At 39.8% G+C, this 14,664-nt stretch overlaps 1 protein-coding gene across 1 annotated transcript in view; it reads right to left on the bottom strand.

Annotated features, from left to right (window-relative positions):
• ANO2 (anoctamin 2) overlaps positions 1–14,664 on the bottom strand; it is a 202,078-nt gene that overhangs the window by 48,450 nt on the left and 138,964 nt on the right. Inside the window, exons 16-19 of the mRNA XM_075210223.1 lie at positions 14,380–14,581; positions 11,022–11,133; positions 9,729–9,786; positions 8,298–8,398 (exon numbers count right to left, since the gene is read on the bottom strand). Coding sequence (XP_075066324.1) covers positions 8,298–8,398; positions 9,729–9,786; positions 11,022–11,133; positions 14,380–14,581 — 473 coding nt within the window. The remainder of the gene's footprint in view (positions 1–8,297; positions 8,399–9,728; positions 9,787–11,021; positions 11,134–14,379; positions 14,582–14,664) is intronic.

Below are 14,664 nucleotides of genomic sequence, written 5' to 3' on the forward strand. Positions count from 1 at the left end.
GCCCGTTTCTGCCCGGGGATATAGTCTGCACATTGCACTGTATCCTTAGATACATGTGACACAAAACTGAGACCAAGTATACACAAATCATCATTATCAGTATGTTTGGTGTATAAGTGTATCAACTTTTTCCATGGGCTAAGCCGACCAATCACAGTCACAAGCACTGTGATTGGTCGGCTAATTGGGTACAGGTCACTGCCCCCTTCGAAGTAATGATGACTCTTGGTCATCATCATCTATTGAAATAGCGCCACCAATTCTACAGCGCTGTACAGAGAACTCATTCACATCAGTCCCTGCCCCATTGGAGCTTACAGTCTAAATTCCCTAACACACACACAGACACACACACAGACTAGGGTCAATTTGATAGCAGCCAATTAACCTACTAGTATGTTTTTGGAGTGTGGGAGGAAACCGAAGCACCCGGAGGAAACCCACACAAACACGGGGCGGACATACAATCTCCGCACAGTTAAGGCCATGGTGGGGAGTCAAACTCATGACCCCAGTGCTATGAGGCAGAAGTGCTAACCACTGAGCCACCGTGCTGTCCTTTAGTGTAGATTATCCCTTGACCTGCTTAATGATGGTACGTCATTGTGAGTTTAGAGGGGACGTAGTCAGTCTGATGCCAGACTTAACGCCAGCCAAGCAGTAAGGGAGTTTATCTTGGTTTTAAGTGGATTTAGGGCCATTTCGCCATCCACGCTTGATTCGGGTAATCAGTTGGTTAGCTGTCCCGCAGTGTTCTTTCTCCGCTACCGTGATTCAATTATTTTAATAAACTGTGACCTATTAAGCCACTTACAACGTCTCAGAGTTTTTATTTATTTTCTATAAGTTAAGTTTATCATACATGGTAGGTGATGGTGAAGGTGAAAGAAGGCGTCCACGCTATGCAGTTTAAATACATTTCACTGAATAATTAAAGTGCGATTTAAACTAGCAGGAGAAATAAAATAATGCAGAGACTTAAACATAATTAAAGTCTCTTTACCCCTCGCCACCTGTAGCCAAAATATTTGTCTGCTGTTAGATTAGACAGAACGCTTGGAAGTAACCCAGACTCTCTACGGTGAGATATGTGGACCAAAGATGGAGTATTTAGGAGTATAGGTTGTACTGGAGACTCAAACATTTGTTATACATATTTTCCTTTGTTATCCCCATGAATTTGAAAAAAATGCTTTATGGAGCCTAAATTCTGATGTTCTCATTCAACAAACAGCAGGGGGAGAACATCAAAGTGCCATACGCCTAAAAACAACTTTACAACCTCTAAATTACATGTTAGTGTATGAAGCACTTAACTTGCTCCAAATTAATGTAATGACATAATTATATGCGAAAAAAGAAACTTTTTTTTGCCAGCTCACTCAGTTTTGTATACTTTAGAGAAATCTGGTGTTTATTTTACACTAGTAAAGACACCACGTTCTGTAGAAATATAGAAACTCTAGGTTTTAATGTTCACTGTGCATCAATTTTCTCTATTTTACTCTGTTGTTATTAAAAAAATGTGTTTTACTGACATATGGTAACTCGGAAGTGACTTTTACAACTGATTAAAAGGAGATGGTCATTTTCAGAACAATATGTCAGTAATATCTTCAGCCTTCTCTCCAAAAGTTTTGCAGTGGGAATTTAAATTCATGTATAACATATTTTACATGTTAGAAAATGTGTGCATATTTTAAAGCTGAATTAACCCCACCAAAATTAAACACATCATCATTTATTTATATAGCGCTACTGATTCCGCAGCGCTGTACAGAGAGCTCACTCACCCATTGGGGCTTACAGTCTAAATTCCCTAACAAACACACACAGACTGACAGAGACTAGGGTCACTTTTGATATCTGCCAATTAACCTACTGGTATGTTTTTGGAGTGTGGGAGGAAACCGGAGCACCCGGAGGAAACCCACGCAAACACGGGGAGAGCATACAAACTCCACACAGCTAAGGACATGGTCGGGAATTGAACTCATGACCCCAGTGCTGTGAGGCAGAAGTGCTAACCACTAAGCCACCGTGCTTCATAAAACATGATTTCAGAGGGGAGACTCCAAAAGTAAAAGTTCTAGGGCACCTTTACTTTTTAATGATTTAATGAATACAGTATGGTATATAGGAGTCCTGCTGTAGTATAATCTACAAACTACATTGTACAATAAATGTACAGTTTGAATGTAATGGCTTTACATCGCCACCTGGGGGTCATAAATGGTACTGCTGTTTTTTATCTACTACATCTTTCTTGACTTCAATTCTAGGAACCAGTAGCTACAATAAAAATGCCAGTCATTAAAAACACATCAATTCATGCATGAGTTACATCAGTTCTACAATAGTAGATTTTGTGGGTCATAAAGACCTCTCTCAAAGTAGGAACATGTGATGAATGCTCTGAGGGAAAAGAATATTATTTGATAATGGAAGTTCTTTGCGTTGATTGTCTACCAAAAACTCTGTTGTAGTCGAGTTTAGTTATTGATCGACTGATTAGAAACACGGAAAATTACAGATGTCTCATGTACCTATTTTTGCACGTATGCACTTTAATGACTCCTGCATATGTTGGCATGTCAAATCGCAGTCTATTGCAGGCATAGGCAAACCAAGGGGGGGGGGGGGGGGTGTGGTTCCTAGTGCCTGTAAACCCCCCTCTAAGTCTGGGACACTATATAATTGAGGTGGCTGTACCCTGCCCCCGCTTCACACGGCTCTGCTTGAAAAGGGAGAGCTGCGTGCACCTAACAGTAGTCCACGCAGCATTGCCCATTTATATAGGGGATACGTGGGTAGGAAGAGTTGGATAGGAAGAGTTAGAGAGCAGCCAAGCACTGTCTAAAATTATAGCCACGCCCCCATGCATGCTGGTCACGCCCACTGGTGGCGTGGTGTGGAAACCCCCCTCTACAAACCCTGCTTTTGCCCCTGGCAGGGAACGAGCTGGTCAAACACGGGAGGCTCTAGGAGTTCATGCCGAATGTGTCTAGCAGCAGCGATACTGTGCCAGCTTCTGCACTTTGTGCTAAGACCAGATTTTGTTTTGATGGACTAAATATTTAAATGAGTGTCTTGGGATTGCATTAGGAGAGTAGGAGAGCGTTCCCAACTTAGTAGGAACTTCTGCTCTTATAGAGACGTTCTACCTTTGTAAGACAATATAACATTTATTATGCTTCTGAGTTAGCAGTAGTTGGGTGTGAGTCATTTTTTTCAATTCAATGGTACTTTATACACAATTCATATAGGAAAGTATATGTCTATGTATATGTACACCTATAATATCATTTAGTTGTACTTTTTATGCCCCATCCCACACTTAGAGGTAGGGGCTGGCTGTCAAATTTTAGCCTGGGGGACGAGAATTGGCCTGGCAGTCTATTAGGAGCATTTAAAAGTAAAAAAATTAATATGGGACCTGCCAGGGATAGTGGGAGGGGAGGGGGGGGGGGTGCTATCAGCTTGACCCACATATCGTTTTGCGAATTATATTATTGGCTGCGTCCTATAAGGTAACTGGTAAATTATGGCTGTTGGTGTCACAAATTTGTAGCCATAAGCCTTCCCCTAAAAAAAGTCTTGTTGGATAATCGCACCCTAGTTGGAGGAAATTGAATTGACTGGACGGAGAATTAGTAGTATAAGAATCACACAGATGAGTTTACAAACACTTGTTTGAATGACGTATTGCCATCTATGACCGCTCGGCTTCTCTATTGATGTATCAAAGCTTAGAGCCCAATGATAACAATTTTAAGAATGCTTTGTATTACCCCGTTCGTTATGTCCAGTTTTCATTTATTGCTAAATCCCCCTGTGGTTCACTAATCGCTTTCTAGGAAGAGATCCATCCAGCTTAATTATGATGTTAAGAGGTCACACAACATGGCCAGAGAATTGAGGGAACGCAGATGTTAAATCTACAACAGTATGTCCATCAATTTCAATGTACAGAGACAGATATGTAACCTATGTCTATATCTATTGTTTATGTACAAGTAAATTAATTTATTTGAAATTAGTTAATGGGCACCCCTGAACCTGAAGATATCTATTTTGGGGTCTAAATCTAAACCAATATTCTTGGCTATGTAACCTGTCACGGAGACACTGGTTCAAAATAAATTGATAGACTGCATTCTCATGAATTTAAGTTCATCCTATGAAATTATTGCCTACCAAGCACCAGGGGCTTAACTAGGGGTTTCTGGACTCAATAACATTGATTTAGAGGTCCCCACTTCAACCCCACCTCCACTGTGTAATCAGTTTCCCAGGCTTATAGCTGCAGGCCTACAAAGTACTTCTGTATTGTTACCCCTGTGGGCCTACATCTTCATGGGCACTAAGGCTACTGTTACACCCTGGCTAGCAGACCCATTCAATTGACCATCTGCTCATGCACAAAAGTTCATATTTACTATTCAAGTCCTGAGCCCAACAGATTTTTGCACATGATCAGTTCCACACTTTTCCCTGTGCCTACTCCCAGAGACCCTGTACTTGTCACTTTGTTCACAAGAGAATCCCGATTTCCTGCCGGCAAGAGATACTTGGCCAAAGGGTTAATGGGTGGGAAACTAAAAAGGTTGGGTGGATCATGGGCTTGGCTGCACATCTCATATCCTGGCAGATTCAGGGTGTGTCCTGTTTGCCCCAAGTTTCCTTTTCCCCTTGGAATTTTGAGAGGTATAAAGGAAGAAACTAAGATGTGTTTTCAAAAAGTAACAAATTGGTTTATTTTTCGGTCCCGCGCACCTGCTCCAATCATGAATTTCTTTCTTGCGTAGGCCTAACCTCGATAAAAGGAGAAGGCGATGAAAAGTTTTACTTCGATTAGTTAAGAAGTTCACATGTCTGGTGAGAATACAGTAGCGTAAAGGCCAATAGTTCAGATTTTGTGGGCTATTTTTGAGGGCAGCTGTTTGTCGCCTAAAAAGTAAGGTCTCGCAGCATTTAATACGGTGGTTCCCAAACTTTTGCAGTTCGTGGCACCGTTAGAGTCTCCATAATTTTTTTCAAGGCACCCCTCCAAAATAATTACCGAGCAGTCCCGTTTTATAAGTAGTTGGGTCAAAAAAACGTAATAAGTATTTAGGTCAGGACAGTAATACTTATTTAGTTGTATGCAAAATTAAAACACATAAATCCGAGGGAAAATAATATTTTTATATATTTTTTCAATTATATTTCTGTCAAAGAATAATATACAGCTACCTCACACTGTGCCCTCCTTCATCTCCACACACTCTGCCCCCTCTGCATCCACACACTCTGCCCCCTCTGCATCCAGTCACTCTGCCCCCTCTGCATCCACACACTCTGCCCCCACTGCATCCACACACTCTGCCCCCACTGCATCCAGTCACTCTGCCCCCTCTGCATCCCGGGGGCGAGGAAGAGAAAAAAAAAAAAAACTTACCAATCCGGCGGCGTCCGGGTCCCAGCATCCTCCTCTCTCCTGCCGCTTGTCACTGAATGCCGGGCGTGATGACATCATGCCCGACATTCAGTGAGAAGCGAGGAGGGAGGATGCTGGGTCCTGGGCGCCGCCGGATTGGTAACTTTTGTTTTTCTCTTCCTGGCCGCGGCACCCCTGTGACAGCGCCGCGGCACACTTTGTGAACCGCTGATTTAATATTTGCAAGCTGACACAGCATTAATCCCTTCTCCCACCCCATTATAACGACTGACTCACAATCTCTCCCAAGTCAAATCTGCATGCAGTCTGAGCAATAGCCACTGCCATCCTAATGTGGGTCCCCCTGCATGACACATTCTCCTGCCACTCTTAGAGGCGCTGCACAGTTTTTTTAGACTTTTATTATATGGAACAAATGATACTTTTTAATGATGCTAATGTAAGTACAAAAACCTCTAAGGACACGTCCCGCTCAAGCTCAGACGAGCATTCAACAGTGCACTCAGTAGACCTCGTGCCTGCCTGTTGCTCCAACATTTTTCTTGTGTAAGATGAGTTATTTAAAACAATGTAAGTGTATTCTTGTAACCACAATGGAATGCGAGAGTCGGGAAGCTGCTTTCGGACACTGACATCACGTAAAGTAGCACAATTATTGTCCGATGATGTCAGCTACTAATAGAACGTCCAGAGATTTGATCTGTGTCCTTGATGTCTGGCAACTGTGCAAAATCTAGTAAACAAACCAAAGATGAAGGACAAGGCAGAAGACAAGTGACCGTAAGTATTCTCTACAAAGTGACCTTTACCACCTGCTGTCCCGTACGACCCATAAAACTGTCCCGTTATAATTTTCCAACATAGGCCATAAAGTTTTTTAAAACACCAGAACAAATATTATGTTGTAAGATAAAGTGCATCTTACATGTTTGCATATTTCAACTGCTAGTCATAATGATATAAATGCATTCCATTTGTGATTCACTTAATCGCTAAATCTCCCTTTCTTCATCTTTAATCCTTGTGCTGTTAAAGCATCTACAACATGTTGTTTGCAGCACATTAATCCAAGAATATATAAACATAAAGTAAAGTGATACTTCTAAATCATACATAAACAGTGCAAGTTATAGTCAGTTTGAAGATATCATAGAAAGATTCGTCAGCCGCATGAATTAAGACTAGAAAAAAAGTACTTAACGAAATTGTAAATCCCCCCCAAAAAATGAAACAGCTCACTTAGAAGTGCTCACAGACCTCACCCTGTGATCTATGCCTCTAACATTAATAATTATGAGCATCCTCTTCTGGTTCCTCTAGATAATTCAAGATTATATCTAAATCCCCCTGCTTGGATTGCACTGACAATTGGAAGAGTGATCCACTCCCAAATTGTCTGTGTTTCTTCTCCACCAATCAGCTAATGAGCTGTTAACTTGCAGACCACCTGGGGACTTCCTGTACACTGAGCGAGCCAATCAGAAGCTAGCTGGCTAATAGGAAACACAGAGGTTAGGGTCACACGCCTTTTTTGTTTCCCATTATTGACTTTATATTACTTCTTCTTTAGCGCAGGTTGTCTGCATCAGTAGTTACGTATGGACCATTCTGGAATGGTACCAGCTGATGAGGAAAGTGTAATGAAAAAGTAATGTAGGGAAAGAAGGCAGTATCTGAACCATGCCAAAGTTCCATATGGAAAGTGATATCTTAAATAGTTCAAAAGGGATAACACTCCTAAAAAATAAAATAAGGGTCACCCCATGTCAGATAGATGCTTTGGTCAAAAGTTACTGCTTGATAGACATGTATCCACTGTAGTACATTATCCCATTTGGTCAATAGATGGTCAGTTAAGGACAATGGCAGTTCACTCATAATGTAGAGGTTTATCACCATTGCATTGATGAACAATTATAAATTTGAAAAGTTCAAGTACTAAATTGAATAAATATAGTGTAAAATATATATATATATCATCATCATTTATATAGCACCACTGATTCTGCAGCGCTGTACAGAGAACTCACTCACATCAGTCCCTGCCCCATTGGAGCTTACAATCTAAATTCCTTAACACACACAAACACAGACTAGGGTCCATTTGTTAGCAGCCAATTAACCTACCAGTATGTTTTTGGAGTGTGGGAGGAAACCGGAGCACCCAGAACAAACCCACGCAAACAACATACAAACTCCACACAGATAAGGCCATGGTCGGGAATTGAACTCACGACCCCAGGGCTGTGAGGCAGAAGTGCTAACCACTTAGCCACCGTGCTGCCCAATATATATATATATATATATATATATATATATATATATATATATGATTGCTTTGAGGATGTGCAGATACAGTCATCATTATCCCAAAGGCAATTCAGACAATCTCATTTCTAGGATTGCAGTTTATCAATTGGTTTCAGTTATACTCTATCTACCTGGGATGGTTGTAGATAACTTTGGGATAACATTGGTTCAATCTGTACTTTCCTTTTTTTTATTACACTGCTGCTTGTAGGATTCTGTACTTTCCCAATAACCACAACAGTAGCTGCATTGTCAGAGCAGGTAATTGCAATCCTATAATATTCTTAAGCGCATTGACTTTCTGAAGGTGCCAACACAAGTCTCCCTGTATGAGCGAAAAGCTTTCCCAATACCTTCAACAATATAAGTGAGAACTCCATCATTTTAGATCTATATTAACAAAAAATATGTGTTCTATCCATCCTATGACCATGGCTAAAGAAAATCAATATACATCACTGATCTGTCTGAAATAGGACGTGTTCTGTTCAGTTGTGCAAAAACATTCACAGTGTAAATGACAAGGATAACACTGGGGGATACTCACGGTATTCCAATCTCAAACAAGTTGTTCTGTATCAGCTGTTTCCCCAGCATAATGATACTAAGCTGGATACATAGCTCCATCAGACACCCACCGGGAGCACACTGCAGACAGAAAGAGTAGGAGAAAATGATTGTCATCTAGTCATAAGGCAGCTTCAGACTGGAGGTCTAGACATACTGCTGGCTGGAAGATAACAGGCAGCTCAAATGTTTATTCTCTCCATTACTAACCCTTCGGCCGGACGGCCAAGCAGCCAGATCTTTGTTAGTATTGGCCCGGTGTGTGCGTGGCTAAATCTGAAAGACTTGGCCGTTTGGAGCTGGATCCAATGTGGCCCCATTAGTAGAACTATGACAGCGTACACGACCATAACCTAACTGGATTTACCAATCGTTCAGACCAATATCTGATAGATCCCAATGAGATGTTGATTGCATCTGCAGACTTGTTGGCCCGTGCAAGCTGCGATTTGCCACCAATTACGTATAAAGTGGACTATTGGCCAGGGCCATCTTAACAACATTATGGGCCCCCGAGCAAAGCAGTGAATTAGGGCCCGTATATATATGTATATGTATAAAAAAAAGTGTTATATATATATATATATATATCCCTTTTTTTTTCAAATCCCCCTTAACTTACCTTTCAATCGCCCTGTTCTCCGAGTTCGATCCTCCTCTCTTCTTCCTCACTGTCCTGCTCTCCTCCGTGCTGTGCTCGCAGTGAATGTCGGGCGTGATGACATCATCATCACGCCCAACATTCACTGCGAGCACAGCACGGAAGAGGGGACCGGGGAGAGAGCCGGATCGCCACCAGGTGACCGCAAAAGGTAAGTTTTTTTTTTTTTGTTTTTTTTATAGGAGTCCTGCCTCGGGCCCCCTTGTCCGCTGGGCCCCCAGGCACCTGCCCATCGTGCCCAGTCGGAAAGACATCCCTGCTATTGGCATTAGTGTATATGGTTTCTCCAGAAGAACATACAATAAGGAGACGATTATAAAACAGTTTGGGGGCTCTTTCCATGTTTTCCTGGCACACGGTTTGTCTGTGGAATAATTAAGCTTGGGACCCAATGCTGGATCCCCCAGACACTTTAAAATCCAGTTTGGCAGTTGAAGCCCAAAATTCCATATCCTTGTTACATTTGACGGTATTACAGCACAGAATGACATTTAAAATCATTTGAAATATTCTGTTACATATCCCCAGCTGGCTGTCACATATCACAACGTTTTGTTTCCATCACTGAACTGTAAGTGACCGCATGGTATTAAGATACAATTAGCCATGAATGCAGGGGACAGTTTAAGTTTTTATCTAATTAATTGCAAATATTTCACCTAAAAAGCATGGCATGTGTAAAAGAAGGTATTCAAATAATATCGTCAAAATAGTTTGATTAAATCAACTTAATATTACTATTCCACTTACCTCTTCAACTCTGTAATCGTGGAAAATATACGCATAGCTGCCAGGGCGTCCTACAAACCTAGGTGTAAACACACAGGAACAATGCATTAACCAAAAATGTCTGGGGGCTCTATCTGTATATGTTGTATTTTTCATTTACATTTGTCTAATATAAATACCAAGGGAGAAAGGCATGGATATATTTTATATTATCTAGTCTCATGATGATGATAGTAGGTCAGCTTGCAGAACTCACCATTTGGTACAGTTCCATTATGTGCCTTCTCTTTTTTATAATTCCTTTATCTCTTACCAGAGGTCCAGAGGTCTCCTGACAATCTTATTAAGATGTTATATTCCTCTAACAAATGTAATGATTTAGGGACATGGCCTAGAGCTGGCCTGGCCAACCTGTGGCTCTCCAGGTGTTTTGAAACTATAAGCCCCAGCATGCTTTGCCAGTCTAACACCTATATCCTCCTTGGGTTGAGGTTACAATCAGAGTTATGGGAATGTCCGGCACTTATAGCTGGGAATTTCTCTCCAGCGGTGGTTTACGCTGACTGTATAATTATGGGTGTTATTAGCATTATAATAAATAACATTTTAGCATGTTCATCAGTGTTCAGCAAAACAATAAGTGGAAAGTAGATGACAATGAGGATTTGTACAGGGAACGCAGCAAAACTTGTAGTGGAAAGTACAGACTGCTGCATTCAATTTGCCAAAAAAGAACTAAGTGCAAACATATTTGAAATTAATAAATCCCTGTAGTCAACAGATCATAGAAAAAGGGGCTAAGCACTGGCAGAACACAAAGGCAGTTTGTTACATTCTTATCAACCGTTCATTTCTCCTGTAGCCTATGAGTACAATCAATCTGTTTATTATAACTATCAAAGATCCCCAGTTGAGTTCCGCTGACAGTCTATGTATCCCGCATCTGACTAACAGTCCCCCTACTGGCCTAAACACAGCGCCACCTTGTAACATTAACATACACTAAAGAAATACATGTATTTTACCAGCTAGCAAAAATCTCAAGGCTTCTTTAGGCTATTGTTCCTCCATTCTAATCTAATGTATATATTGTATTTATGTATAAACATATTATTTCATATAGATTATTAAGAAAGAAAACGAATAAGCTGAATTGCAAACTACAAGTGGAAACAATATATGGTAATATGATGAACCCAGGATCCTCTCATCCCTTATATCAGTGCTATATGCTCATCGGACGTCCTATAACCCCCACACAACAGAACATTACTGTATCACTTTACTCGTATCTCGCTCTAAGGTGTAACTTACCTTCCTTTGAAAAAGGCCACATAGAATATTGAGGCGTACGAGTTCACAAACTTCAGCAGGAATGCCTTGAGAATCAACCGTTCTTCAAAGGTTTTCTCAGTTTTAGGTACCTCTGATGAATGTAAAATGTAAGATTAACTCGTTAAAGATGAAAGGTACAGGAGCAGAGTTTTGCCAAATACCCAAACTAACTCTTCTTAGGATGCAGTGTAAAAATGGACCATTGATATTATCTGAAACTAAGTTTACTCCAACACAAGACAACCCTAGCCGTGGGTCACCATTTTAACCAAGTAATGCATACATATTTTATTCCAATAAGTTCTGACCTGTCCATCTACAACATAAAAAAAACTTTACACTATAAAAGATCTCGCCACATTGGGGAGTCCCATATGTGCTACAAACTTCTGACTTCCTGCTCAGTCCCGCGGTGCAGTTGTCAGGACCGCAACTTGTTTATGGTAGTATGAATGGCTGTAATATCTGGGATAGCCAATCTCACAACAATAAGGAAGGCGGTGTGCCAACAACTGCATGTACATTGTTGTTAAGGGATGACTGAGCTGCAATTCAGAAGCTTGCAGCACAAGGGGAGGGTCGAAAAAAGCAAGATCTTATAATAGTCAGGGAATTTTTAATAGGGTTGTATTACAAATAATGCATTCGATGGGATGATAAATGTTTAGGTTAGATTTTATCAAAAATCGTCATTCCTCTTAATACTCAATATTGGACATGAAAAGTTAAGTGGCCATAAAAATACAAAATCTAATAGTATACTTTTGAATATCAAATAAAGCCCTTTATATATATATATATATATATATATATATATATATATATATATATATATATATATATATATGTATATATATATGTATATATATATATATATATATATATATATATATATATATATATATATATATATATATATATATATATATGGTATAACTGTGTATTACTGAGACGAGTAGTATATATAATATAACTGTAATGTTTATACTTTACTAAATATGTCCACAAAGTTGTTATCCAGCCCTCTGTGGCAGGTAACAAGTTAGAAGGGAAGGTGCTTCTGTACCTAGGCAGGCAGAGTTTGACTGACAGCTTTGCAAACTTGCTATACAGAAATGCACAGCGTGATTGGTGGATTCATTGGCAGGCACAGTGATGTCAGACTACAGACTCAGAAAACGTCTGTATGAGATCCATCATGACACTGTTCTGAAGATGTGGGGCCTGATTCATTAAGGAACTTAAATTAAGAAGTTTCTTATTTCAGTCTCCTGGACAAAACCATGTTACAATGCAAGGGGTGAAAATTAGTTTTCTGTTTTGCACATAAGTTAAATACTGACTGTTTTTTCATGTAGCACACAAATATCAACTTTAAATTTTAGCGTACAAATAAGCTATGAAGTATTTGTGTGCTACATGAAAAACAGTCAGTCTTTAACAAAGTTTAAGAGAACTGTCAGGGTGACTGTGAGCAACATATTTTTCCTCTATGGTACATGGCCAAACAATTTGTGTGGTTAAGTCGTCTTCTAAGTAACCCAGAGCTACGTTTCTAGATTTTAGAGTAAAATTTAAAAAAGTTGACATTTGCATAAACTACAAAATCTATTTTTACTCTCTTAACCTTTTTTGTGCTTCTAAGTAATACCATATATCACAATGCATATTACAATGTGTCCAAAAACAACATTCTAAAATGCAAAACTTTAGTTGAAGATAAAAGATTTGACTTAGATATTTCAGTTTGAAGTGCTTTTCTTAAACCATAAAGAACGTACACTCTGTAAACAGAGTTTTCAATATTTTAGGCCTGTCTTTCAAATCAGGACTGATGGCAATGGGCTTTACGGAAATACTTGTGTTGTCTGCAAAAACACAAACATATACAGAACTGCATGACTTGTCTTAAGGGTGTAGATTGAAAATGATGATAATCTTAACATACGTACAGAAAAACTGGTCTCACTGTTCCCTGCAATGACTTATATGTAGAAAAACTTTGAATTCCACAAAGATTATAGTTTGTAATGCATTAATTAAAACATCTAGCCAGATGAGTTTAAATGAAGGACTTGTAGCATTACAGTGTAGACTAGATAAGACATTCATTCTTTAACCCTAACAACAGAGGTAGACAACCTGTGAATCTTCAGTTGTTGTGTGACTAAAAGTACCAGCAAGCCATTAATAGGATCAGGAGAGAAGGTAAGGTATTGTCCCTGTTAAGCTGGGTACACACTACAGAAATTTCGACCAACTTTTTATGCCGAGCGATTTTACATGCGATCGATGGTGGGATCGCTCGGTCCATGGACTGCATACACACTAGCCTTGTTTAGGACGATAAAGGAAAGAGCGGACGTCCCTTTAGCGACTTTTTACAGCCATGTTGTCGTGAGCAATGACTGTAATTTCGTACTCACTGTTGTGGATCGGTCGGAGGTTTATACACACTGCACAGCGGTAACGAGTTTGGAACGAAAATATTAAATGGTACGACCAACCAAATGAGGCGATAATCATCCATTTGGGCAGAATTTCGACCATCGTGTGACTGCACACACTGACCCGACTTTTGAACGAGCGGTCGTATGTCGGCTGTTTGAGCCGATTATTAGACGAAATCAGTGTAGTGTGTACCCAGCTTTGACAGGAGGAAACGGAAGCCACAATTGTTGGGAAATCAATTGTCCCTACTGTCATTGTCTGAATTCATATTTTACTCTTGACAATGAAGCTAGATCTGAATAAAGTTATTATATTTCAGAGTTACAGTGTATAATGCACTAAAAGTAACTATGTTGCCATGGTCAAAACATATAAAAGGCCCTATTTTTGCTACATCTGCAGGCAGTAAAATGTTGGCTACCATTAGGCAAGACTGTAAACAAAAATGAATAAAAACTGTGGAAAATTCTCAAACGTTTACAAGTTTAAAAGGTTTGATCACAGTTTGAGCCTGTTCGATCAGGTTCCAGGTTTCGAAAAGGTCTCCAAACTATTCAAGCCTGTAAAACATTTTTAAAAACTGTTTATCGTTCATTATAACCAAATTCGATTGGCATGAAAAGCATTCTACGGACGAGTAACACACTCGTTGACCACAGTTGACATACATGCGAGACTTGGAACTATCATCGAACATCAAGCACGCTCGTTGCACGTCTAAAATGTTCAACCAATGGGTTGAATTCCAGTTGCCATTTCAAGTTCAGTTTCATAATTTAGGTCAAAGTATAGATGAACATTACAAGGGAACTGCAAACAAGTTTGAGGGCCGATTTCACTGAATTTTGAACATACTGACTACATGATATTTTTGCAAACGTCTTACCTATTTCTGTGAGCCATTTTGCGACTGATCCGTAGATTTCATCTAGTATCAGTATCACAACTAGGTTGATAATAACGGCAGTCGCTGTCACGGTAACACGAACGTTCGCCCTTATACCTTCATTTGAACTGAGCGACAAGGCTGCCGCAATTGTGATTCGATAAATGATGACTCCAAACACTGCCGAAAATGTCAGCGCAATCTACGAAAGATAAGATTATTGTCAATGTTTTTAATTCAAGGCTTTATTTTTCAGTTTGCTCACATGTCTATCACTGTTATCCA

Source organism: Mixophyes fleayi, chromosome 4 (genome assembly GCF_038048845.1).
Source record: "Mixophyes fleayi isolate aMixFle1 chromosome 4, aMixFle1.hap1, whole genome shotgun sequence".
NCBI classification, from domain to species: Eukaryota; Metazoa; Chordata; class Amphibia; order Anura; family Limnodynastidae; genus Mixophyes; species Mixophyes fleayi.